This window comes from Siniperca chuatsi, linkage group LG15, assembly GCF_020085105.1.
Source record: "Siniperca chuatsi isolate FFG_IHB_CAS linkage group LG15, ASM2008510v1, whole genome shotgun sequence".
NCBI lineage: Eukaryota > Metazoa > Chordata > Actinopteri > Centrarchiformes > Sinipercidae > Siniperca > Siniperca chuatsi.
The window spans coordinates 25,416,609-25,443,690 of record NC_058056.1 but is presented as its reverse complement, the minus strand read 5'-3'; the positions used below and the strand labels follow the sequence as shown (position 1 = coordinate 25,443,690).

Here is a 27,082-nt window from a genome sequence, read left to right as displayed (position 1 = left end):
TTTTGCATCAGACAGGCCTGTCAGCCTGTATTACTCATGAGCGGTTATGCCATATTATGCAATATTATGCCAGTAAAAGAGAATGTAAACATGATTTTAAGGGAAATTCAGTTTTTTGTTTTTTTTACAACCTGGTCTTATTTTCATAGTTTTGACAATCATTTCTATCAGTTATGATAACATTTGACACAAAGTTCATTTCTGAGATCTGGGGACATCACTAGAATTAAGTTTCAGGAAGAGGAAGGACGGAAGATGAGTGGTCAGATGGTCACTTTGTTGCATGTCATTCCCAATCTCTTTCCTTATTTCCTGTCATTTCTCAATGTACCCAATGTCCTGAATCTTAGATTTTTCAGACGACTTCTTGGTTCAACTACTGATCCACAGTACTTAACTGTAACTTGGCAAAAGGGGATTAAAACCCACATTTGAGTAATAATGCTGGTGTGCTCACTTCTGGTTAGAGCTGAAAATCTTAGTCAAATAATCACATTTTTTAAGCAAAAATGCCAAAGATTTAATGGTTCCAGCTTCTCAAATGTGAGCATTTGTTGCCTAAATTATATTAGACTGAATATTTTTTGGGGGTTTGGACTACTGGTCAGACTTGGATTCTAGGAAATTTTTCTTGGACGTTTTTCACTATTTTCTGACCTTAAAGCCCAAATGATAATAAAAATAATCTGCAAATTGTTAGTTGCAGCCCTATTTTGACAGCCCCCCAAAAAGTGGTTTAGATAATTTGACTAAACTGAGGGCTTCTTTACAATCTCTGCTCATCTGACAGCTCATGTTTCTTGTCCTTTACGAGTGGTTGTAGTGATGTTGCTGCATCCCCAGATCTAGGCTGCTGTACTGAAGATTAAAATGTTACAACCGACAGGAATGATGGACGAAACTATTTTATCCCATCATTTATCCCAAGTTCTTATTAAAATTCCTCTCTAGAATTTATCAGGCTTTATCAACCCCCCAGAAACCTTTGGGAACCACTACATGAAGTATCTGTAAGATCTGACACTAAGCTTTCGTGTTTTCTTGCTGACAGGTTGGAGAAGAGAGCAGCGGGACTTTGGGGATGACAGTGGGAGCATTCGTGGAGGTGTACGAGGCCGAGGGAAAGGTCGTGGACGCGGGAGAGGTCGTGGACGAGGTATGGCTTTTAGTTTTGCCAAATCTTTACACTGGATTAACACCCATAATTTACAATCATGTAGACAGTGTTATTTTCCATTATTTGACCTGCTCTGTTTCATGTGTCATTTCTTTGTTTTTAATTCCTTGCAGCAAAGCTTTGAGTCAGGGTTTTATTTTGGCAGCTTTTGTAACAACATGAGAGAAAAGCTGGGATGCAGTTTACCCTTTTAAAAATGTTTTCCTTCACGTCCAGAAAACAGTTCACTGTTTGGCTCTTATTCAGTAATTGTTTCTCATATTTATTTTCTGTATTTTCCTGCTCTTTTAGGCCGTTATGAATACTCTCAGAGCTTCCGGGACTCTCAGTCGTCTGACGGCTCTGTTCAGGTCCCCTCAGAGTTTGGCACCAACATGGTTTACTACTACGATGACGGCAGCAAGGTCCAGATGTACACAGTGGATGAAAAGCTTCTTAAAGAATACATTAAACGCCAAATGTAAGTAGGCAACATGGGGGCTTTCAGAAGCACACTGACTGACTGGGAGGGGTGGTTCAGATTCCTACAGTACCAGGGAAAGAAATACATAAATATATAAATAACAGTGTTTTTCTTCACCACCGAGCCTAAACGAGACCCATAAACCAACCAGTAATTGTAATGAAACATTTATACAGTTAATTTTCACATTCTACCAGAATGGTTTTACGGCTGTAGCTGCAGGAAAAGAGGGAATGAAGAATCAGTAACACACCACTTCAGTTTATTGTCATTTCCATCATTTGTTGCTTTTAATTGCAGAATAAAGCACTCAATATGTTGGAAAAAACAAACTTTTAAAAAAAAAGAGGTCATATCTTATTTATTTCAATCTCAGCATCTCATACATACAATGCAACACGGTTTCACAAATTTTTTTCTCATCCAGTTTCCAGCGGGCTTCATATAAATGATGATTTATTTTTAAGTACTATAAATACGTAGAATACTCAAGAGGACAAATGACATTGAGTGAAAAGAAAATATAATAAGAACCCAAAAGATATGAGTGTGTGAGGGTTTTTGTACATACTGTATGTAGAATAGTAAACATCATTACATTAAAAGGACCATCACAGGACCACCGCTCTTAAAAAATGTTCTTAGCTTTAATACAATAAGTTAATTGTTTCATCCTAATGTTACTTCTACTTTTTTAATCCATTTAATGTATGCAAGTGAGTTAGGCTTCAACCAGCTAATTGTAATATATTTAATGGCTGCCTACCACTAAAAGGATTGGTAACATACAATTTAGGCATTTCCTCAAAGCCTTCCGGTATTTCTCCTAGAAGAAGTATCTTTGGATCTTTTGAAATAATGTGAAGTGCTTCTTCAAGTGAATCAAACACGTTTTTCCAACAGTGCTAAAAACTTTAATTTATGGGGCTCTGTAGGTCTGAATTGGAGAGCCAGGCAATCTAGTCTTAATTAGCTCTATAGTGAAGCAGGTAATGACATTTTGACCCCAATTATTTATCAGGAAAAACATGCCAGAAAAGGTCAGTGTCGAAACTGAGCAAAGTTAGGTTTTAACCACTGGCTCCTGCAGAGTGAAACAGGTGAAGATTGTGTCTGTACAGGTGTGACTGAAGGACTGATAAGCAGTAAACGGAGCATGTGTAGTCAGTAAAGCTCCTCTGGGTTCGGGGTGTCCTGCAGGGGGCAGCGTGCGCTCTGTGTCTGACTGACAGCTTTGGCCTCATTGCAGCAGCAGACTCAGGATAGTGGAGAGTGAGGTGGGCACCTAAATATAGGCTGAGTGCCTCGGAGGGGACAGGGGATGAATTATATGCAGGCCTGAGCAAAGAAATGTAAAAAAAAAAAAAAAGTTTCAGGGAGGAGGGTGATGGGCGATAGAGGGAGGCAGGAGGGGGAGAGAGGATCGAGAGGAGGAGGAGGTGAAGGAGGAAGGAACATTCTTGTCTTCTCCTCTCTCGTCTCCCTCAGCGGTATTCAGGCTGCTCACTCAGCCGGCGTTACTCCACATGAAACAACGACTACCCACCGCCTGCAGGCTGAGCTCGACGTACAAACGTGTGTGTGTGTGTGTGTGTGTGTGTGTGTGTGTGTGTGTGGTGACTTTAAGTGCTGTGACAAGTAATAGACAGAGAGCTTTTCCAACTACAGATTTTTGGTGCTCGAGTCAGAAGATTCTACATTTATTGTGGCTTACAAGAGCATTTAGAATAATTATAAATTTTATAAAGACAGGTCTGCCGATGCTTTTCGTAATGTCAGTGACCATCTAACTGCAACTCCAGTGATTTAGTAATGCTTCTCCATGAAGTAAAAGAGATGGATTTTTAAAATATAGTAAAAATCGAAGCAGCAGAGGTTGTGATATCCGAACTCTTAGTCCCTAGTATGGATCATGCTCCAAAAACACTGGATCCCACACTTCCCATAATGCAACTCAATAGCATCTTTCGTTAGACCCCGCCTGTCTGGTTAACACCCACATATGTCATACTCCACGCTTCCAGGTTCTTTACATAGCCGTTCTGTTAAAAATCTGTCGTCTCCAAGCCCAAGCTGAAATAACCCTGATGACCTCACTATGACATCATTAGGGTCATTATATAACTGTGTTCACACAGAACGCAAAGCGAATTTGCGCCTCGCATTACTCACGCAAGTTTGACTACAAGATCAAGATTGTGTGTACTTGTGAGTACACAATCTGCGAATATTTGCTCTTAATCTGGTTTACTAGAGCGGTATTAACCTAAAATAAGCAGATTTTGCTGCGATTTAATTACAATAAATGGATCAAAAGGATGCCGAAATACCTACATCATGATGCCGATTTGTAACAAGTCTGAATTCATGCTTTGCTTTGTCAGGTCTGCCTGCAAGACGACAAGCAAACAACTTTTAAAATGCTTGTTTTCCGAATGGATCGATCAGGGCTATGCTATGCTAACTTGGTTCATAGTAAAGTACAACCGATAGCTGGAATCAAGTAACAGACACACATTTTCAGAACTTAACCGGTAGTCCAACTTCCTCGCTTAGCAGTCTCCTTTTTTGTCCGGTCTCTGTATAAATATGAAGTGGTATCATAGAGCTCTGGGTGCCCACAGACGGCTACAGTAACGACAGTGGAGGTCGGCACCTCCGTGGCTCGCTGCTGCTGCAGACAGGTTGAGAATTGCTGCGTTGACTTTGTATGTAATCGCGCGGCACGAAAAATTCGCTTCGCTTTCTGTGTGAATACACCATAAGACTTGACAAGCCTCAGAGTAGTACTAACTACGACTACTAAAATAACTTTCACATGTAAAATTGGTGGAATACTTTTAGTAGATTGACTAAATGGTTAATCAGCTAATCATTTCAGCGCTAGCAGCTACATTTATGCTCATCTTGGTACTGCTCTCTTAGCTAGGTCTCTCCATATTAAGACATTGTTTTCATTTTAAGAGTGTGTTCCTGATTGAATGAAATTACAAGCTGATGTTGTTGATGAGCATCATGTTGTCCTCCTCCAGTGAGTACTACTTCAGCCTCCACAACCTGGAGCGAGACTTCTTCCTGAGGAGAAAGATGGATGCGCAGGGCTTCCTCCCCATCTCCCTCATCGCCAGCTTCCACAGAGTGCAGGCTCTCACCATGGATATCAGCCTCATCATGGAGGTAATATCACATCATCAATAAGTTCAGTGGTGCAGGACATATTAGACTCCTCACTCACTCACACATGTTGCAGTGTTGCCTCTGGAGATCAGTTTAATTTTGTCACATTGTTTGGCTGGTTTGGTTTGGTTCCAAGTGTCTTTGGCACACAAAGATCTCAGGATAACTGACACCTTCAGATGTGTATTTGTTTAAACTTTTAATCCCATAATGAGAAATTAAAGGTTCAAAGACTAATATTTATAGAGATGTTCGCTATGAGTGATCCAAGAGAAATTATGGCATGTTGAATATATACAGTATATTGCATAGTTTACGACTTGCCCCAAAAAATGGTCAGGCTCTTACTGAAAACCTTGTTCTTCAAATTCAGCTTAAACATTTGGCTCTGGCTACAGGAAAATGTGTTTGTCCTTGTTTTACTAAATCCTGCTCTCCAGGCTCTGAAGACCAGCAAAGAGGTGGAGCTGGTTGACGACAAGGTTCGCTGTAAAGCCGACCCTGAGCGCTGGCCCATTCCCACCCCTACCATCGTGGGTTCCCCTCGGACCGACTTCTCCCAGCTCATCAATTGTCCCGAGTTCGTTCCTCGACAGACCCTCAGCTCTACAAACTCCGGTCAGTGTTCAGCTCAGTCCACTGCTTCTCTTTTTAGACAAAGTGAAGACTAAAGGAGAAGTCTGGTGATATTCTGTGTTTTTCATACTCTCAGCAAATCCCACGTGTAGACCAAAACCAACAATGAATGTGTCCTGCTAACAAGTATAAGTAATCCAAGGGTGCTACTTATTTATTACCAATTAATGCATACAAGTTATTAATTCAGTAGTATGAATTAGTGACAGAATTGGTCAATTTTCACGCACAATTGCCAAAAATTCTCAGATTCCAACTTCTCAAATGTGAAGATTTGCTGCTTTTCTCTGATATATCACTGTAGATTAAATATATTTGTGTTTTGAAGTGTTGGTCAAACAAAACAAGCAATTTGAAGAAACAAATCCGTTTTCATTATTGTTGCCCTAGTGTGAATTAGTACTAAGTGTGCACTAGGGTTGCAAGTAACGATTATGTTCTTTAATGATTAATATGCAGATTATTTTCTTGATCATTATTTGGTCTATAAAATACCAGAAAATAGTGAAAAATGTCCGCTACAATTTCCCAGAATGCAATGTCTAAAACCCAAAAAACACTGGATCCTACATTTCCCATAATGCAATAGTGTCTTCCATTAGAATCCACAGATTTTATCTCTGATACGTTCTGGGCTTCATAAAAACAGACATTTAAATCTAATAAAGTATTTCTGATTCTGAAATATATACAGTATATACAAACAACATAAACTTTCCCTCTCTGCCTAATCACAAGTTTAAAGACACAGAATCTTAAGCAGCATTGAAATTTCAGTCTTTAGCACCTCTGTGGCTAAATAAGAGCTGACAGTGTGATGTGTGATTTTAAAACTGTGTTGAAGGTTGTTTGTTGTTTGTTGTGTTGGGGCCTTTCAGCTTCATCGCCTGTGAAGAAGACTCCTCCTGAGTCTGCTGAGCCTCAGGACTCAGCTGAACCCAGCTCCTCGAGCCAGGAGTCATCCCCAGCGCCAGACGCCTCCAAAGATGCCCCCCAACCCAACCCCGACGCCTGGATTCAGGTGGAGAAACGCCACCGACAGCCCTCCGGAAAGGCAAAGGTACTGAAAAGATTCACCTTGAAGTCGTAATCACCTTAAGGCCTAATATCTGTCAAGCATCATATTTCTGTTTTTCATCCCTTTTTTTCTTTTTCTCACTACATTTCATCTTTTTCATGTCCTCCATCCTCTGTGGTCACCTGTCGTTTCCTCCTGTTCATTTGTCTGTTTGTGTCCTCCACCTTTCTGCTGGCAGCATGTCAGTGATGATGTGTGTGTTGTCAGCTCTTCTCCTTCTTCAGCGCTCCAACCCGACCTCCTCCCCTCTGCAGTTGAGTACTTCCTGCTCTCACATGCTTTCCCTCTGCCCCTTCTTCTCTGTGCTTCTCATTCATTTAATGTCTCATATTTACCGTCGTACCTCAAACTCCTCCCAAAATTTTAATTTTCCCTTAACTTAATTTATCATTTATTTATCAGCCATGTTTGTTTTTCACCCTTTACCTTACTTTACATTCCCAACCGTCCATTCCTGTAAAGTCAAGTTCATATCATGTGAATTATACAGTTTGGAGAATGCTAGTCCTTTACTGTAACTCAAAGTATGACCGTTGGCCCTTTTCTAACTTAATATTGTTTGTTGTTGTGAAAAATTAACCATTATTAATTCATCTAAGGCTGACATGGGCAGCTTTATTTGCGGAACTATTATCTGATGTGCAACCATGTAATTAGTGATTTTTAATATAGCTTCTTGTAGAAACAAGACAGGTCATTCCCAATAGCTTGATTGCAATGATTTGATTTCATCATATTTTATTTATTTATTATCATATTTAGGAGGGACAGGGCACATTAATAAACATTGCTGTAAATGTGCTAGAGTGAACCAAAAGACTGTTGTTCATCAGTAGTCCATGGACAGATGAATGTAAAATGAAGATGGTTATTGAAATAGGAAATGAGCAAAGCAATAATAAAAAGGGAATTTTATTAAGTAAAGATAATGTTTTATTCATGATATTACTTTACACTGTTAAGTACTAATTAAAGCATTTAACAGTGAAAGCAACACATACATCAAAAAAGTAAAGACAACATAAATCACACTGGCACAATAAAAACCAACAAAGAAGAAAAAAAAACAATTCAGATTAGATGTTATTTTGAAATTAGACCAAACTACTGAAAACCGTTATTACTTATTTTCATTCTAGATTTTAAACTGCAAGTTGTAGCTTTTCCCGCAGGTGACATAAAAAAAACTAGCTGCCACCTCGTCATGTTGGATCTAATGGTTATAATGTTCACTCTCCCTTTTCCTAAAATCAAAGTTTATTCGTTTAACCTCGAACAAAGCCACCCATAAACATGTTCCAGTGTTCGGACACACATGAGAGTGGTATCTATCTACTCATTTAACACTCGGCAAGAAAGCGAACAAGCATGTTTCCCAAAATGTTGAACGGTTCCTTTTAAATGTTAAACTGTTTTTAAACCTCCTCTCCATTTTACCCTCCCATCCTGTAGTTTAATGCTCTCCTGGTCTGTTCCTACGTTAATTGCTGTGCATTCACTGTGTCGTCCAGGAGCGCAGCAAGGCGCCTCCCCGCAGCCACCAGGCTCCTCCGCAGGCCGAGCTTGACCAGGAGGAGCTGGACTTCCTGTTCGATGAAGAAATGGAGCAGATGGCTCCCAGGAAGAACAAGTTCACCAATTGGTCAGATGAGGACGACTCAGACTATGAGCTGGACGACCACGACGTCAACAAGATCCTTATCGTCACCCAGACCCCTCCCTACATCCGAAAGCACCCCGGTGGCGACCGCACAGGCAACCACGAGTCCCGAGCCAAGATCACCACCGACCTGGCCAAAGCCATCAACGACGAGCTGTTCTACTATGAACAGGACCTGTGGAAGGAAGAGGACCAGATCGAGTGCAGCAAGGTAAGAAAAACATGGAGTATAGTGTCTCAGGGATATTAGGAAAAATTTGACTAATGAAGGATTAGAAAGCTTCCAAAGTTTGGGTTTTTGTCCCTACTGGCAATTTCTTCCAATTTGTAATTCCCAAATTATATTCGGCCTGAAGAAAAAGAAAAAAACGAAAGCTCCTGGAGGCAGGGGCATTTGCTCTTAACCTCTTGTTTGCTCTCTGCTGACGTACAGTCCAATCATGTGACTCGCAAGCTTGCAACTGTGTGGGCAGATCAAAAATTTCAAAATAAAGACTCGCCCTTTCGAAACTCAAGTTTCAAACCTTTTTGCGCACCGGTCTCAAACCTGGAAAACAAACTAATACACCGGGAGAACAGTGGAAAATTTGAAACTCTGAAAATGTGTTGGAGAAACACTGTAAAAAGAGTGCTGCAGTTGTGAAGAAGGAAAAGTCAAATACAAAATAATGTTTGCCGAGATTAGAATTTTTTTTCCAGCCTTTTCAAACCTTCTATTTCAAGCTTTGAAACACTGAGTTTCAACCTTTTCTTTCAGTTTCAAATCATGACATGCTATTCATGCCTTATACAGCCAGCCATCAACATCTACCCCAATCATCAATGATTAAGATATTTTCACCATCTGTGACGTGATAAATTTACTCACCCTGTTAGTTGCTGCCTACGTCTTTTATCGTTTTGGTATTTCTTGACTAATATCAATAGCTTTTGTTCACAAGGTTTTTCAGAAGACACTAATGTTAGGCATTTAGCATTGAATTTTAAAACTATAAATGCTTACATTTGTTGGTCATCAAGAGCAAAACAATAATTTCTCTCGGGTCAGAAGAAAGAGGGAGACTAATGAGTGCCTGAGAGAAAATGGAGGGTAATTAAACACCAAAACTCAGCGCTAATGTTAGTGTCCAGCTGTCCAACGGGCAGTAAACCAGATTGTTCTGGTTGTTTGGCCTTGGCAAAACTTGATTCACTTCCTGTTATTGAATTGCTGATGTTTTTTTTGTTTTTTTTTTTTTTGTTTTTTTGCTGTTGCCTGTGGGCCAGAGGGCAAAACACTGGGCATAAACAGCCGAGCTGCTGGATACAAATACACAGCACACTGAGAGCAACACTCTGATGCTTTAGTAATTTTATTCCTATTCATTCTTATTGTACAGTTTGAAACACTTTCAGAAAACTTGATACTGAATTTTATGACTGTCTTGCTTCAGTGCAGATTTGATGCAACTTTTACAGATAACACTGAAAGTGTGAAACACTGACTAGAGCTTGAAAAATGATCAATCTATACATTAATATTTGTGGCAGCAGAGGGATTGCAGCAGAGGGAAGATGTTTCCTGTTTAATATACTCTGTTTGTTTTATTGGTGAGCGCCTTGCAGACCCATTGAAAAGACAGCGCTGGATATCTGCACTGATTTCACAATCGTGTTCAAAGTTGATTTAGAACGTCTTGGTTTTGATTTCATTCATGAAGCTTGAGTTACACCAGACAGTTACCAATATTCTCTACCATTATAGCAAGAAACCGCATCTACAGATAACATTTAGCACATTTGTACACATACTTTATTCACTGAGAAAAGATGCATCTTTAGATTTAAAAATTGATGTTGGATCATTTAGCTGAAAACCACGATTACCTAATCTTAAATAAGGCAGCAGACTGTCCCGGTGAGGAACCTGACATTTGATCCTGGGGCTGAAAAATAGGTCAGACGGTTTCTTGACTGTTGAACTCGGCGAGTGCAGACTGTTTACATCGTGCCTTTTGTCAGAGTCAATAAAAACAAGAAAAGCATTTTTCATAAGACACACAGAAAAGTGTAGCACTGCTGGCTCTCTGAGCAGCTTGACATGAAGACTTTGTGACAGAGCTGTTAAATCTCACACTGTAGAGGGGGATAAAAATAAAGTACTATTTATCGCCCACTACACGAGCCTCCAGACTACATGTGTGTCATGCAGCTGCTGCCAGAGCTGAGTGTTACCTGATTTTTGGAAAATCTGCCTCGTCTGCAGAAACACTGTGTATAGGTTACGCAGCATTATATAATCTTACTTTATTACAGAATTATGTAGTAATACTTTATGGTCCGGCATCAGTCTAGTTTTACAACACTTACAGTATTACATAGGGTTGTACAGTCATTCTTTATGATCCAGGCACAGTGGGAGACACTTATCCTTCATTAGGACTTAAAACCACAAACTAAATCAGCAGATTGAAACACAGAACTTGGATCTCTTTCATCATCAGCTGAACACACTCTTCTTGCATCTTGTTTTTTTTCCCCCCTTAAAGTATTTTTTAGTCAAGTGAAAGATCAGCATTAGTTCAGGAAATATGAAGTGAAAGTTGACTAGAAGGACTTCAAAATTCAAGATAGTTTTCATTTAAAAGTCCAGCTGACAAAAAATAAAACACGTCAAGTCAATTGCCTAGACATCTATTTAATGTGAACAAACTGGTTTAAAACTACAGTCTCCAATATTTTCATTATAAATGAATGTCTTTCTCTTATAAGTGTGATTTTAATCTGAATCCATATAATGAAAAGCGTCTGTATTTGCTGTTCAAAACGTTCTGTTGGTTAGTTGTTTTATTTAAAAAAATGAGGGCTTCAACTAATGATGAATATTTTCATGATTGATTAATCTGCGCACAATTGTTAAAAATGACCGTCACAGTTCCCCAAAGGCCAATGTGAGGATGTCAAATAGCTTGTTTTGTCCGACCAACAGTCCAAAACCTAAATATAATCACTTTATTATCACAAAGACACATTTTAAAAACAGTTGGTGATTATTTTTCTGTCGATGAACTAATAGATTAATGGACTAATCATGTCAGCTCTAAATCAAATAGAAGTAGTTAACATAAGCAGAGGTATCTTTCATGACTGACAAAAGAGTCAAGTCCGAGGAAGACGACGTCACAGTCCCGTCCATAAAGATCTCCTCCTCAAAACAAGAATCTCTTGCGTTGCCACTTCAAGCAGCATGATGAGGTGTTTGTGGACGGACTGTGAAGGGAAAGTGTCGTGTCAGAGTTCTGCAGGAAAGAAAGAGCCATGTGTTCATGACCTTTGACAGACAACAGTAACTGAGTCACGCTCTGCCACCTCAACCCTGTCAGCCTCACAGACGTCCAAAACGCAGAACAGTAAAACACAAATAGATCAGTTAAGATCAAACATGCACATTATCGTTCATCCATTTGTGTCAGCTGCGGTTTTCAAGTAATTTACCAAAGCAAAAGGAGGAATACTAAACTGTGAAATACTGCAGGAAAAGTACACAGTCTGTGCTCAAAAATGTGTTTTTATTTAATTTAATTAAATTTAATTATTGTTTTAATAAGTATGAGTATTACTAATAAAACAAACTCATCAAAACTAAAAATACTCCCTCTGAAGGAAGGTTTTTCTGGGTTTGATTTGAACAGTAGTAGTAGTAGTAGTAGTAGTAGTAGTAATAATAATAATAATAATAATAATAATAATAATGATTAATAATAGTAGTAGTAGATTATTATAGCATTTTTAAAAACACAAAGTTAAAGTGCTTCACTAGATTAAAATAAGAAAACACAATAAGACAAAAAGATAAAAATGATTATACTAATTAATTATAAAGAATCAATGCAGGCATGAAAGTATGATTTTAAAAGAGATTATATAAAAAAAACAGGATTTGAATTACAGTAAAAGCCAGACTAAACAAGTATGTTTTAACACCTTCTGTTAAAAGTAATATTTTAATTTTTTTAGGTGGTTCATGTGGCGCCTAAACTATTTAAAGAGTATACATATCAACAACAATACATGATATTTTAACTGCTTATTGTATGTTTACATGTAATATCTCACTCTGTAAAGTAAATATTATCTACAGTCTTCAGAAAAATGTGATTTGAAAATATAAAAAAATACCATGTGTCCCTCAGAAATGAAATGGAGTAAATATATCAAGTCGCACAAAATATAGATATTCAAGTAAAGTGCTTTAAAACTCTACATTAGGCAGGACGTGAGTCATACTAATAATATTTACATTGTGTAAAAGCTAAAAGCGTTCAAACAATTTGAAAGCTGAATGAAAGAAATTCCTCTTTTTGTTGTTGTTGGTGAGTTTTTAGCGTTGTCATCTCGTTCTCGGCTCAGAGGTTGTCAGTAACGTCTCCACGTGTGGGAAATGTGACGCCTGAACACACACACACCTGGATTTTATTTTTTTTTAAGACGTGTAAAGTTCAAAGTACGCTGCACATCTGCTGTGTGTCACACAAGCGTACATGGCTGCAGCCGCTGGTGTTTTTACCACCGTGTCTCACTGTTATCAGTTTAAACAGCCTGTAACGCAGCCTGAGAGGTTGGAATATTATTATATAGTCATATCTGAGTGCAGTGCGGGAATACTTTGATCGTTAATGATTATATTGTCTTACAGTTGAGGTTTTTTTCTTCACATAAATGCAGTAAAAGGCTGAGATAATGCAATAAAATAAACTCTAATCACCAGTAACACTTCTTTTGTGTCTTCACATTAAAGAATATTATCTTGTTACTTTTACAGAGAGGTTTGCGAAAGTACGATTAGATAATTAGAATGAAAAATAAAGAATTGATTAAATTGGGCAATTAAACTTAACTGTTAAATAAACTCGTAAAATAGAAAATAAAAGATTTGTACAGGATCAAATCACAGCCAAATGTGTGCTAGGCTCAGCTCATTGCACAGTCTAGAAATTTTAAATGAGCTGATTCTGCTTTTACAGTACATAAGCTCTTTATAGGTTTATATTACTTGTAATGTTGCAGATTAAGGAATTTAAACCTACTCTGCTGAAGTGTTTCATGTATTACAATAAGTTGGTGTTTTTACCCTTTTTAACTGTCCACGTGTTTCTATGTTCCCCAGCATGAAGTGGAGAACTTCAAGAAGCTGAACGTCATCAGTAAAGATGAGTTTGACACTCTCACCCCCAAAGTGCCCGTTGACCCAAACCAGGAAGTCCCACCTCCTCCGATGCAAGGTGGGTTTGTGGAGCTGCTGTGAAGTCCGTGTCACACAAGCTACTTTAACCAGACCTCCTGTAATATTTCTTAAACATCCTCTTTTCTTATGTCAGTTTCTGATGGGATTTTGTTCAGTTTTTTGTTTCTGACATTTTTGACTTTAACCCTATCCTGACCAAGAAAATGTGCATTGGATTGTTGTTTAGTTTACTTTACTTTACTACCAGGATAATCCACTCAGTATCAATACAGCTGTCCAGGGGGTTCTGGGTACATATCTAAATTTCAGTCCAATTAAGGTTTGGTTTCAACTGATCTGTAAAAACGTTTGAAACTCAGCATCACATGCATGTTGTGTAATCCTAACCATCTAGTAGTGTTTATATTAATCTTTTTTGTGTGTGTAAACAACGTGTGGTCTCAGTGGACAGCGGAGCAGAATTGGCCCACTCTCTGCCTACAACGGTCCCAGAGTCATCCAGCGCTCACCAACCCCGAACCCCCAGAACGCCTCGCACCCCTGGACGCCAGGACCCCAACAAGACGCCCCGCTTCTACCCCGTCATGAAGGAGAGCGGCACCATCGACGGGCAGGTGAGTACAGAGTGTAGAGACTTAGGCGTTACTTCGTTTTAAGGGGTTACAAGTCAAAAAGGTCGAGAATCACAGATCTAAAAACAACCAGTGTGACTCAGACTGGTGCCTGTATCAGGGCGCAAGTTTTCCTTTCACTTCCTTTTTGTTGCTTAGTCAAGTTTTTTAAGGCCTCTGAGCAACTATGAAGTTTCTTTGACCTTATGATTTCCATCATGATGAACTCTCTTTGGTCTAAAAAAGTTAAGATAGTGGCTAATTTTTATTGTTGATACTGTAGTTGATTCATATCTGTGATATTTGCTCCATAATGATGGCCATCAATGAAAATCAAAGTATAATTCACTGATCTGCAGTTCAAATATACAGTGATTCCTGCTTTAAGGCCTGGTGACACACACCAAATATAAATCTTACTGGTTTTGTTTGTGCAGTTATTGACATCAGAGTCCAGACTGGAAACGCGCTCTTTGCATTTCACTCTTTTGTAAATGTAACCAAAATTTTTTTCTTGTTGTGCATAGTGCAGTACTGAGAACTGTTATGTACATACTGTACATGTTTCAGCATGAGCTTGAACTACAGGCAGACACTGCCTACCTGTTAGCCAGGGCCGGTTTTAGCCTGCTATATTAGGCAGGGCTGGTAGAAATACTGTAATAGGCGGGCAACTTAGGTGGTAGGTAGCCCGGAGGTTAGAGAAGCAAACCGAAGGTTGCCGGTCCTAATCCCTGGCACAAAAATCTGTCTAAATGACCGCTGGCAGCCCAGAAATAAATAGAGATAGATAGATAGATAGATAGATAGACACAATTGACACTTATGATTTTGTATTAATACATTGTTGCTAATTATTTTTATCGATTCTATACAAACACTAATTACTTCTACATACAGTAGACCTAGAATACACACACACACACACACACACTGTGTTTACTGTTTTCTCCCATTTTCTTGTTTTTCATTTATTTATTTTACTTGATGAATTCTATTTTTTTTTTTCTCAGCTCTTGAGTTGTATTATCTTTGACGCTTTGGCAATATTGTTCACCTGACATTCATGCCAATAAAGCATGCTACATTGAGAGAGAGAGGGAGGGAGAGGTGGTCAAGCGAGCTAGAGAGAGAGAGAGAAAGAAGAGTGGTGGTAGAGAGAAAGCCGGTGAATCAGAGAAATAAAACGTTATTTTCTGATTGTTTCACAGCGGTTATGTTCTAAAGCACAAATAAACACGCCCACACACCTCCGCACAACCCTGCAGGAAGTACGGCAACGCCTGATTCGCTTCAGAGCTCTTTGTGTTTGTGCCTGAACACAACGAGAAGGGGGGGTGGGCAGTGGGCGACCTTGGAGGCACGCTGTAGGCTGCCCGCCCAAATCTGAAGTTAGAAACGGTACTGGTATTTTCTGTGCTATTTTTCCATTGGCTGAACAAAAACTTAACTTTTTGTTTGGGTGGGCAAGACGCATGTTTGGGTGGGCTGAGCCCATCCCTGCCCATAGCTACCTCCGGCCTCGCTGTTACCTGTTTTGCATGTGTGTTTACATGGTTACACACAAGGGTCAAACAACATTTGCCAATACTCTGTTTTTACGTGCTCCCAGTATCAAATGGAGTTTAAAGGCCTCATTTTATCATTTTAGATACCAACACAGAGCAGTCAACTTACAAAATTGCCTTGTCTTGTCATTTTTTGGATTATCTGGCATTCATTATACCTGGCTCTAATTTATAACGAGCCATCAGTAGTGCAAACTCAACTCGACTTACATCGCTGTATGTATGTTATCAGGGACATCCTGTAGCTAAAAGGTGACAGATTTAAGCCCTGTCCTGGCAAATGGCTCTTTGTAACATGGATGTCCTGAATCTGTTGTGATTTCCTGTTCCAGACGCCGAGGAAGAAGAAAACCAGCCACAGTTCGAACCCTCCTCAGGAAGCCCACATCGGCTGGGTGATGGACTCCCGTGAACACCGGCCGCGCTCTGCATCCATCAGGTCCGACTGCTCGTTGTCAGTAAAGATTCAGGCCTTTGTGACTGTAAAGATGCTGCCTTCTGTTGATGTTTCAGTTAAAAAAGAAGAACACAAACTGGTCACTTCTTCTTTCACTCTGTCAGCCGTTCTCCATCCATCATCCCTTTGTTGTGGTGGTTCTGCTTCACATTTTTTTTTACCTTTATTCACTTCTCTGTATCAATACAAACTTTTTAAAAACAAAACAGGATGCTAAAGTGCTTTACATAGCTGCGAATGGTATTAATTACAGATCTCCTGATCATATTAAATGACTCAAAAAAAAAAACTGCAAGTACAGACAATCTGATATCTACATTGTCCCACATAACACAGCTGCACTATTCACATGCACAGTTAGTAAAAGCAATCCATTTTTGACAAGACTCGATTGAAGAGAGGATAGCTTTCACGGTAGTACAGTAGCATCACAATATAAAGTGTTTTTCTGTTTTTTTTCCCCCTTTGACATAATACCAGTATTAAATAAAAATTCTGGTAGTTCATGATCATTTATATTAAAAAATATGAAAACATTTACCGTATTTTTCATGTTGAGAGTAGCTGCTACTGCAGTAGAACTACAACTAACGATTAATTACATGATCTATTATGTCAGTTATTTTCCTGATTAATCATTGAATCTAAAAAATAAAATTTGTGAAAAGAGAGAAAATACCAATTCAGTTAGCTCAAAGTATCATTGTCAAATGTCTACTTTTGTTTGACCAACAGAACAACCCCCACCAAATATTACATTTAAAGTGATATTAAAGAGAGAGGAACAGTAAATCCTCATGTTTTAAGAGACCAGTAAATATTTGGCATTTCCTTGATAAATGACATAAATGATTGCTTGATTATGAAAAATTCCTGCCACTCATTGATTAATCATTTCAGCAGTACATGACAGCTGTTGTAGAGTACAGGGTAAAATAAACAAATGATAAGAATTTGATCAGGCTTAATGGATACAATAAATAAAAATATGCCTCGATGGGATCGGGGCATCCCTAGTTATCAATAGATTTTAAGAAGTAAGATAAATAAAGAGCAATCTAAGTGTTAAAAACTATGTGAGTTTCCTGGTTTGCCACTCAAACGTCTACTCGCCTCCTTTATCCTCCGACAGCAGCTCCAACGCCTCTCCGTCAGAAGGAGCTCCGCTGTCAGGAAGTTACGGCTGCACCCCCCAGTCTCTGCCCAAATTCTGGCATCCATCCCACGAGCTGCTGAGGGACAACGGCTTCACTCAGCAGGGATACCACAAGTACCGCCGACGGTGCCTGAACGGTATGGAGACCAAACTGGCCAAAAGTGACACCATCACATGCTCACTGCTTTGTAGAAGTAGAACAAGAAATGGCTGATTGTTTGTTTTTAATGTAACATTGTTGGCGTAAAAAGTTGTATATTCTGCATGGCTAATCTTAGATTTGTGTAGATTGTACAGGTGTTCCTAATCGTCTGTTGACCACCTGTATATTGGAGACGAAGCTGTTCTTGTGCTCTCTGGTGACTGAAACAATGTTTTTCAGAGAGGAAACGGTTGGGGATCGGCCAGTCTCAGGAGATGAACACTCTGTTCAGGTTCTGGTCCTTCTTCCTGAGGGACAACTTCAACAGGAAGATGTACGAGGAGTTCAAACAGTGTGCGCTGGAAGACGCCAAAGAAAACAACAGGTGAGGAGGACAATAGGTGATGTTTAAATGCTAAGCTCCGCGCAAATATATTTCTGTACCTCAGGCGGAAAATGCTAAATATTTGCTAAGAAATGTACACAAACCAAATTGTGGTGGAAATGAGCTCTAGAGACGAGCAAACGGCAAACTCGCTTCAGTCACTTTAATCCATAAAAAAGCCACATCCTGATGACCGAAAGTGACTTTTATAGGTGGAGCCCTTTCAGCTCTGAGGTTAGCCTCAGTATGAAAACTTTTTCCCTTACTTACTGGTGACAGTGCTTCGTCTTAATGAGGATATTTACTGCATGTAACAGTTTTGAAGAGTACGGAAGAAAATTGCATTCAACATGAGTCGTTATTCATAATTATGAATTAGTATGTTATGATAGATCTGGATCTTCATCTGTAGGTCAGATCATCTAATCAACGTAGCTGCAGGAACTGATGTTTTAAGTTGTTGTGGTAGTCGTAGGTAGAGTTTTAGCTAAATGCTAATGGTTATGTTTGATGTAGAGTGTAACTAAATGTGCAGTGAGCTGTTCAAAAGCAGAGAGATCCTCCTTGAGTTTAGTCTTTTATGAGAGTGAACTTACACACAACAAATTCACAAGATCAGAATGCTACATTAGCATTAAGTTAAGCCAGGGCTGCCAAGTTTTCAATTTTCTTTGGAGTGAGATTTGGTGTCGGTGAAGTCGGTGCATTTTATGAGTAGGCCTTCTGTGACATGTCACTCCTCCACACTCAGGAATTTTGTTTATAAAGTTCAGCAGCCAAATTCACAATTTTATAGCATGTATAGATGAAAAGCCAAGTCAATAATCATGGTCAGTTATGAATAAGTATGGTTGATCAACATACTAACCAAACCTAACCAGGGTATCTGGGATCTTCCCCCAGGAAAGTGTTAATTTCAGAGAGAGTTTTCCTGGATTCTAGTGAATTTATTAAGTAATTTTGCTGCCGAAACGTGGAGTTGGGAGGACGGGGGGGAAGGGGGCACTGAAAAAATGGACTCTCTGGAGAATCTGGAGGGTTGGGGAAGTAGCTGCATCTACAAACATTGTATGAAAAGTAACTGAAGGAGAAAAACACATTGTTCAAAGACAATGGATCCCGCAGGATAATTCTGTCCAGAAAACAAACTAGATGTTATAAAACTAGAAGTAGAAGAGAAGGAAAGGGTTCTTAGCTGAACTATTTTGTTTGTATATTTTTCTTATTGATTATGTCAGAGGTTTCACACATAACCACTTCACAAACAGCTGTTTTCCCCTTAGCTATTATCTATCTATCTGACACATTGGCAGTTAAATTAAGCTATTAACCAATGGCACTGTCTTATAAATAAGAGCTAGGATAAATACCAATGCATGCATTATTGGTGAGCCTAATTAATCTAAGTGAGGCAAAACTGCATACACTGAATGGTGGTTTTTGATGTTGATGAAGCCACACAAACTATGTGTTTTGGGCTCTTGAGAAAAGCCTGATGTTCCGACTTTGTCCTGTGTGCAGAGAAAGGCTATTTTGCATATATTATATGTTTTCATGAAGGAGTGGCTATGGGGCTTCCTGTTACTTGGCGTGAGATAGATTTGAGAGCGATGAGAGCATGTTGGCAACCCTGTATGATGTTAACCAAAAATGTAAAATAAAGTTACATCAGCTACTAGATTTCAACATTGAGGTACAGTTACATTCATGATTTTGCATAGGCACACTAACCCTCTCTCGACAAAGTTTCAGAGCCACAGACAGAGCGCCCCGTAACCATAGTTACCTGCGCACGGCGCGAGAGGAGACGGTGCGCTGCTGCCAGAGAAGCCGCTGACTGAGATTACTCTGAGCAGCAGGCATGGGAGTAGATTACAATATAATGGATTTGGTGATGTTTCTTGCTTTCCCCCTGATGGTCTGAATAACCCGCTGCTGCTGCGGCGCTGTGCTGCTCTGTCTTGTCTGTCCGTGCGCTGTCCTCTTTTAGTGTCGTTAGCCTATAAATTCGTTTTTCTCGGCATGAGAAAATGGACGTGTGGCGTGAGAGCATGTGAAAAGTGTCAATTGAGTTTCACGGTCAATGCGTGAGACCTCGCAGCTCTGGTTAAGTCAAAACGCTGCTTATGAGCTGCACACTGTTTCATTTGATTGCGTTTGCTCCAAGTCTGCTTGCTGCCAGCTGTTGACAGGAAGCATTTACACATTTAATGCTTCTTTAACAGTGATGTGGTCTATAGGAGCTGGACTGGTGCACTGACAACAACTGGCTCAGATGCCTGACAGTCAGACTGAATTGCTGCTTCATTCTTTACTTCTTTTTTCAAATGTTAACTCATAAATTGTTATCTAGCGTTATATTAGTAAGATATCAATATCTTCCAAAGCTTCAAGCAAAGGCGGAAATAAAAGCGATTTTAAAAAGGGCCGGTGTTGGTTCTGTCTTCTTAAATGGCAATGATTATGGTGTTATGAGATCCGGATCTCGTAATTAAGGCACTAAGTTATGATTATGAGAGAACGTCTCAGTTTTTTTTCTTTAGTGAATGCAGTGCACCTTCATACTACAAGGTGAAATTATTTGTGTTGTCTGATCAGCAGTCCAAAATCCAAATATTTTCTGTTTATAATGATGTAAAAAGAAAAGCAGCAAATCCTTACATTTTGAGAAGCAGATTCTTGGCATTTTTGCTTGCTAAATGACAAATTATCAACATTTTTAATGATTCATTACAAATCATTTCAGCACTAATATTGACACAAAGTAAAGCTATTATTGCTGTTGGGTACTCAAAATTTTGACTTTTCAGGAACTTTGAAGAAGAGAAGTTATTATTTCGTTCACCGTGCATTTTCTCTCTTGCGCCGTGGTCTTTGATGGGGTTTCTTCCAGCTAAAGTAAAGCAGAGTAGAGCTTTAATTTCCCAGAGGAGCGGTTTGGTTTACAGACAGCAGTCAAAGGAATAATAAATACAAAAAAGATCAAAACTCACCAAAACCAGAAGAAAGGCTTTCATGTTTCTCTTTGTAAACTTGACCAACTGACGGGTGTTTGACCGTCATTATTCGACAGCAGAGGGCAAACATGGGAGGCTGCCTCGTGTAACAGTGTTGTGTATCTGCCAGAAGCGCCTTCACACACCTGCCAAACCCACATTCTTGTCTAAATAAGTAGGCGACTCAGCCCTGCATGTTGAAGTGGGAGCGAGTGTTGATTCAGGGTGTGCTGGGAGTCAGAGTCACAGGGAATGAAATGATGTAAGGTGTTTAAAGTTTATTTCCATGCAGTCTAACGTTAGCTAGCGTACTTGTTATTCCAAATTCCACTTGTATAAAGTTACTCACGTTTGGGCTCTGGGACTACTTGTTTAACGTGACAAACGTTACCATTTTACCGACGATTACAGCATAAGTTGAGCTCCTCAGCCAAAGTGCCAACTTAACATTAACCTCCTGATAGTTCCATTTTCTTTATGCTACGATAATATTAGCGAGGCTAATACTGTCATAAACACTACGTAATTAAACAATTTGCTTTTGGATTTGTTTTGGAACATGAGACTAATTCATGAGACAACGGTGTAGACATTTAACCTAGTTAAAGTTGACCTACGTTACTTATGATGTAGTTAAACGGATCGCTTGTTAAAGCAGCCTAATTATGTCGCTTGAGGGGGCAAATGCCAAGCTCACTGAAAACGAGAAACGTGAAATCAAATTATAAACGTCATATTTACACCCTGTCTTTTAATTGACCGAACAGCAGTTGCAATAGCTGTAAAGAGCAAGAACCCTATAATCTTTACTAGTGACTCGTCTGTCTGGTTCCTTTCTCAGCTACATTAAAAGATATTAATAATCTGTGAGCTTTTACTGTTGTGAATTGTTTGAGGCACATGTGGGAAAACGGCTGGCATGCTATAGATCAGCTTACAGTTCAGCAATTACATCACATAACACCCTGTCCATGTAAAGATACTTGTGTCTAGAAGCCAGATTTGAAGCTGAGTGCCATTTGTTTACTCGTTTCTGTGGTCAGAGTGCAGGTAAATATTTGTTTTTCCCCTGCAGGTACGGACTGGAGTGTCTCTTCAGATACTACAGCTACGGTTTGGAGAAAAGATTCAGGTTAGATCTGTTCAAGGACTTTCAAGAAGAGACCCTCAGAGACTTTGAGAAAGGTAATTAACATCAAAAAGTAACAAATCTGTCCCAAACTTCAGCTGACAGTTTCACTGGTTTAGCAAGATTTTCAGAAAAAAATCACAGATTTACAGAATGCAAACACAAACTGGGTTCCCCCGTCATGGGATAGTTTAACATTTTAAGACATTTTTTCATGAAGCATTTTTCACCACTGGTCACATTAACATGTTAAGGATACTAAATGACGAAGCAACACAAAGCTGTATCATCAAAATTAAAGAAAAAAAACAAACTTTCATGTAACTCCAGGTTTACAGGAGTAGCCACTATTACAAGACGTGGTGTAGGAAATAAAAAATAAGTGAGGGATTCGTTCCACACACAAAAAAAGAAAACATGTCACAGGAACTTTTTGGCTATGCTTGAAATCTAAACAGGCTCTCCTTCTATTTTATGTACTGTAGGTCCCATCTTCCAAACTACCTTTTAATCTATTGAGCAGAGACTCATAGGATGCAATCTCTACCATTGCATCTGCAAAATCTATCAAATCTAGAGCTTTAGCAGTTTTCCAATGCCTCAAAGTAACTCTGGAGGGTGTAATAATGCCCATTATAATAAGTGAAAATGCGCATTTCGATATATTTGGTATTTGAAGTCTGTCCCCTAATAAACATTAGATTGCTGAACCAACCAAACCAAGGACCCCGGATTAAGTGTTTGTTAATGTCTTTAAGAACTATAACTCCTCACATGAAGCAGTCTTCACTGGTACTTGAGTAAATGTACTTATTTACTTATATTGTTATAATATATATATTACAACAGCATTATAGTGTGTTACAAATCATTTAATAATTGTTCATGTACAGCTTATAAATGCTAAATAATAAGTGTTACTGATATTTGTCCTGTAAACCTGCTGACCCGACCTAAAAGTTCCCTTTGCCGAGGCTCGCCCCTCTAAGCTCAATGTGTAGTTGTGTGAAAAGAGGGGGGGAAAGGATTAACGTCGATTTCTCAGCCTATTTCAACTCTGCGAGTGACCCAGTGAAGCAGAATGGAGCATTGCCAGTAAAGACTTCAGCCACTTATTTTCAGCTGAGTTATTTTGGTGTTCAGTTAAACGTTTCCCATTCAAACCCCCCCCCCCATTCAGACTGGGGGCTGATCTGTCAGAGAGATGTGGCACTGAAGTATCCACAGACTAAACAACACTAAATAGCAAATGTCTGGCCACAGTCACCACCCAGATACTGTATTTATGAGTCATAAGCAGCTTTACACTAATTAAGATGTTTCATGGATTTATGTGGCTTCACACCAGTTGTCTTAAAGTTATTTTAGTGTCAAGGACATTGTTTTTATCAGATAAATAAGAAATTGTCAGCAGGAAGTTCCCCAAGCCTTTCTGGACTTCTCTTAAGGGGGAAACTAAAAACAGTGCAGGCAACATGGCTTTATTTTGTTCACAAACATGTCTACGTGTCGACAGAAACGTGATGCGACATACATCATGGCGGCAAGAAATGATAAACTGCGTCTGAACTATTTAAATATGGTGCACTGTATAGTAAAGTCCACCATTTAATTTTAGTGTCTGAATTTAAATCTATTCTCAATATATTGGCCTAAAAGATTCAAACAAAGGAACTAAGAACGTATTTTGTCCATGACATGTACACTACTCTCTGCTAACAATCCCACAATGCAGTGCGTCGCATTTTAAAGATGCAAAACTTACTTGTGGGACTCTACAGCTGTCGGAAAAGAAGATTTAAGGTGTAGTGAATGAGGGACTGATTTTGGATGCAGCCAATATTTGTGCTACTCTGAATACAAGCAGCCTAAGAGTCCTAAGAGTCATTGTTTTCTCTCTCTTTTTTTTTTGATAGTTTTCACCCAAAAGTTGTTGTTGTTTTTTTTAAAATGATCAGATTATATTTTTTACCCAGATGTCCCCACGCACCCAAAAGTTGCTATAGTTCTACTGCGAAGGATGCTCATTACTGCAGTTGACAGTAAACAAGCCCAGTCAAATCCTCTGGTTATACAAAGAGAAGAGAAAGAGTCCTAAAAAATGGTTAAACCTTAAAGCACTTCGACATTGAGTGAACTGTGAATTTTCTATTAAATCAGTTCTGCGCTGTGCTGTTTTCCCCTCCTCCAGGTCAGCTATATGGACTGGAGAAGTTCTGGGCCTTCTTGAAATATTCTAGGATGAAGAAGCAGCCCATTGACCCAAAGCTGCAGGAACACCTCTCCCAGTTCAAGAACCTGGAGGACTTCAGGGTGGTGGTGAGTGTCCATGTCTGATATGATTAACCAATTCATTCTAATAGCTCGTGTTGAAATAAGACAAACAAGATCATCATCGAGGGGAGACTGTTTGTTTAATAAAACGTTGCTCGACAAAATCTGCCTTTTAAATTACAGCAACAAAACGATGGAATGCTACACCTACAAATATTAGAGCGTAATAGTTTTAATCAGTTTAATGTTAAAACATGGTTGAAAGACAGACAGCCATGTTGTCATTAAGGTCTGATAATGGCTTTTTGAATGTATATGCACTGGTCTGTTCTATAGGTGTATTTAATAGTGTTATGTGGAATTATCATTTTTTTATATTGTCACATGTGCATTGTAAACACGCCCAGTGACAACAGATGGAAATTAGCATTGTGCTATATCTGGTGCAATAAATTTATTGTACACTGTCCCTGTTTTAAATAAACCAACAAATGAAATGAATATATGAACTCAACAGGGAGAGTCTTTTAAAAGGATGCGGAGTGACAAAACACAAGATTGTGTCAGTACACGCTGACAAATACCACAAATATTTTTTTAGGTGAAAATGAAAACGTATCTCCAAAATCTCCAGACAGACACCGATATACAGCATCTGTAATGGGCTACTATGATTAGCAGGTATGTTCGGGCTCAGGTGAATGAGCCGTCCTGCGTTTCTCACATTTAGTGGTGGAAGAAGTCCTCGGATCTTTGACTTTACTTTTTACTAAATATCAATACTACAGTGTAAAAATACTCTTAGAAGTTAAAAGTCTTGCATTCAAAATGTTACTTAAGTAAAAGTACAAAGGTATTAGCATCAATATATACTTATAGTTATGGATGCATTAATGTGTTCATCACTGCAGCTGGTAAAGGTGGAGCTCATTTAATTACTTTATATACTGCTTAAGTTGTGAAATCAATGTAGTGAAGTAAAAAGTACAATATTTGACTCCAAAATGTAGTGGAGTAAAAGTATAAAGTAGCATAAAGTGGAAATACAAGTACCTCAAAATTGTACTTAAGTACAGTACTTGAGTAAATGTACTTACATTCTACCACTGCACATTGATAAGTTGACTTACAACGACTTGTAGAGCTAAGTCGCCATTTTTGTGTCGCTGTTTTTCCTGAATGTAGCTAGTTAGTTATCTAGCTATGTAGGAAGACGACGTCCCCATTCTTAATCCGACCTACTACGCTCTGATTGGTCAACTGGGCAAAGCAGCTGTCAGTGGGTACAAAAGTAGATCTATTTGAATTGTTGACCAAATCTGAGATGTGGGTAGCGAATCAGGGGTCTAGAAGCAGGCTAGAGATTTTTTTATCAATGCCTGTTTGGCCTGTCTTCATGTAATGACTCTGACCTCTGTGTTTCCGCAGCCCCCGATGGGAGAGGAGGGAGGCAGGAGGAGACACCACTCATCCTCGGCTGGGGATGAAGGGAGGCGTCGGCGACCACCTTCCAACACTACCTCAAAGCCCATGCAGGCCTCCAAATCCTCCAACGCCGCCGCACAGAACACACCCAAAGACAACACCCAGAAAACAGCAGCAGCAGCCGCCGCCGCCGCCACCCAGGGGAAGAAGGCCGAGCCCGGAGCCGGGAAGAAGGAAAGTGTTGCACCAAGCAAATGAAGCTCCGTCCTCTAGGCGTGGGCTTGGATAGAAGAGATGTAGAGCGAGGCAGCAGCAGCAGCTCTGAGCTCAGCGTTCGCTCTTTTCAGCGGCGAACTGTTTGGGTATGAAGAGACACTGAGCGTGGTTCACTTAATTCAAATTTTTATCTGTGCGTTTCATTTTAAAGCAAGCAAGCAAAGCATAGGCAGTGAGCTTGAAATCTGTGCGCCTGACAGCTCATAACGTTTACAAAACAAAAACAAAAAAAATGCATTCCCTGCATTTTGCCTTTTATTCTCTCAGATGCCAAGCTCTTCAACAAGTTTGTTCATCTCCACAATCTGTAAAGAGCTCTCAGCCTGTTGAACTGTGATGCTAGTTTGCCAAGATAAGAGATACTGCAGATAGATTGTGTGCCTTAATCTGATTCACCAGGAAGATGGGAGTGACAAAATAGTCCAGATTTTGCTTCCAGAGTCTTTCCTATTGGTTATTTGGGGTTTGAATGTGTTTAAAACTGACGCTACTTGCAGGTTTTCTTTTCTTGAGTCATAAATTTCTTCCGTTTTCATCGTGACAATCATTGTTGACAGCTGCAGTCATAAATTTGTGAAGGACTTGACCCCAAGGCTGCTGCTCCATTACAGATGTGCCCTGATGTTTTTAAGTCTGACAGACAGGCATCACAGCTAAACTATCACGTTGGTTTTTAATTAAAACCTGCAGAAATAATGACAAATTTATCTGGGAAGCTTTAAGTCCCATTTTACACCCAGAGGTAGTATAATTTATTGTTTTATTTTTATTTTTTATTTTTTTTCCAAGTACTTGATTTGAAGAAATAGTCTTAGTTAATCATTGCAGTTTTTAATGGCTTTTGCTATTGAGTATGATTTTAAAAAAAAAAAAAAAATAAATAAAAAAGGAAATGTTTCTGCTGGAATTATGGGTGTGAGCTAGCATCATAAAACTACAGTATATTTTAGCTGCTTTTTGAAGTTTACTTCATATTATGTTTGAGGCTTAGTGCTCTAGAGCACTTACATCATTAACTTTCCTTTACTTTATCAGTGGACTTAAAAGAGGTTTTAGTGTTGAATTTAAAGAAAAAAATGTAAATACTATAAAAAATCATTCGCTATTCAATTATTCTTTTGATTTTAAGAAGTGATTTGTTTTACTTGTAGTGTGGTTTTGAGCGTGTTTTAGGATAAAGCAATGCATGTTAATGCCAGAGTCTTGAATTGTAAAATGCAAAAAAATATAAAATAACCGTTGATTGTA

At 39.1% G+C, this 27,082-nt stretch overlaps 1 protein-coding gene across 7 annotated transcripts in view; it reads left to right on the top strand.

The window, feature by feature from the left end:
• larp1b (La ribonucleoprotein 1B) overlaps positions 1 to 27,082 on the top strand; it is a 37,423-nt gene extending 10,341 nt beyond the window's left edge. For 2 of the 7 annotated variants that reach the window (XM_044165611.1, XM_044165607.1), the window contains 15 exons: positions 1,052 to 1,156; positions 1,469 to 1,637; positions 4,673 to 4,817; positions 5,258 to 5,435; positions 6,332 to 6,513; positions 6,710 to 6,784; positions 8,043 to 8,402; positions 13,338 to 13,452; positions 13,860 to 14,029; positions 15,927 to 16,033; positions 17,184 to 17,344; positions 17,590 to 17,734; positions 21,806 to 21,915; positions 24,051 to 24,178; positions 25,562 to 27,082. In XM_044165611.1, coding sequence (XP_044021546.1) covers positions 1,052 to 1,156; positions 1,469 to 1,637; positions 4,673 to 4,817; positions 5,258 to 5,435; positions 6,332 to 6,513; positions 6,710 to 6,784; positions 8,043 to 8,402; positions 13,338 to 13,452; positions 13,860 to 14,029; positions 15,927 to 16,033; positions 17,184 to 17,344; positions 17,590 to 17,734; positions 21,806 to 21,915; positions 24,051 to 24,178; positions 25,562 to 25,816 — 2,405 coding nt within the window. In that variant the 3' untranslated portion in view covers positions 25,817 to 27,082. The remainder of the gene's footprint in view (positions 1 to 1,051; positions 1,157 to 1,468; positions 1,638 to 4,672; positions 4,818 to 5,257; positions 5,436 to 6,331; positions 6,514 to 6,709; positions 6,785 to 8,042; positions 8,403 to 13,337; positions 13,453 to 13,859; positions 14,030 to 15,926; positions 16,034 to 17,183; positions 17,345 to 17,589; positions 17,735 to 21,805; positions 21,916 to 24,050; positions 24,179 to 25,561) is intronic. The other 5 variants (XM_044165609.1, XM_044165612.1, XM_044165613.1 and 2 more) reach the window with 3 other exon arrangements.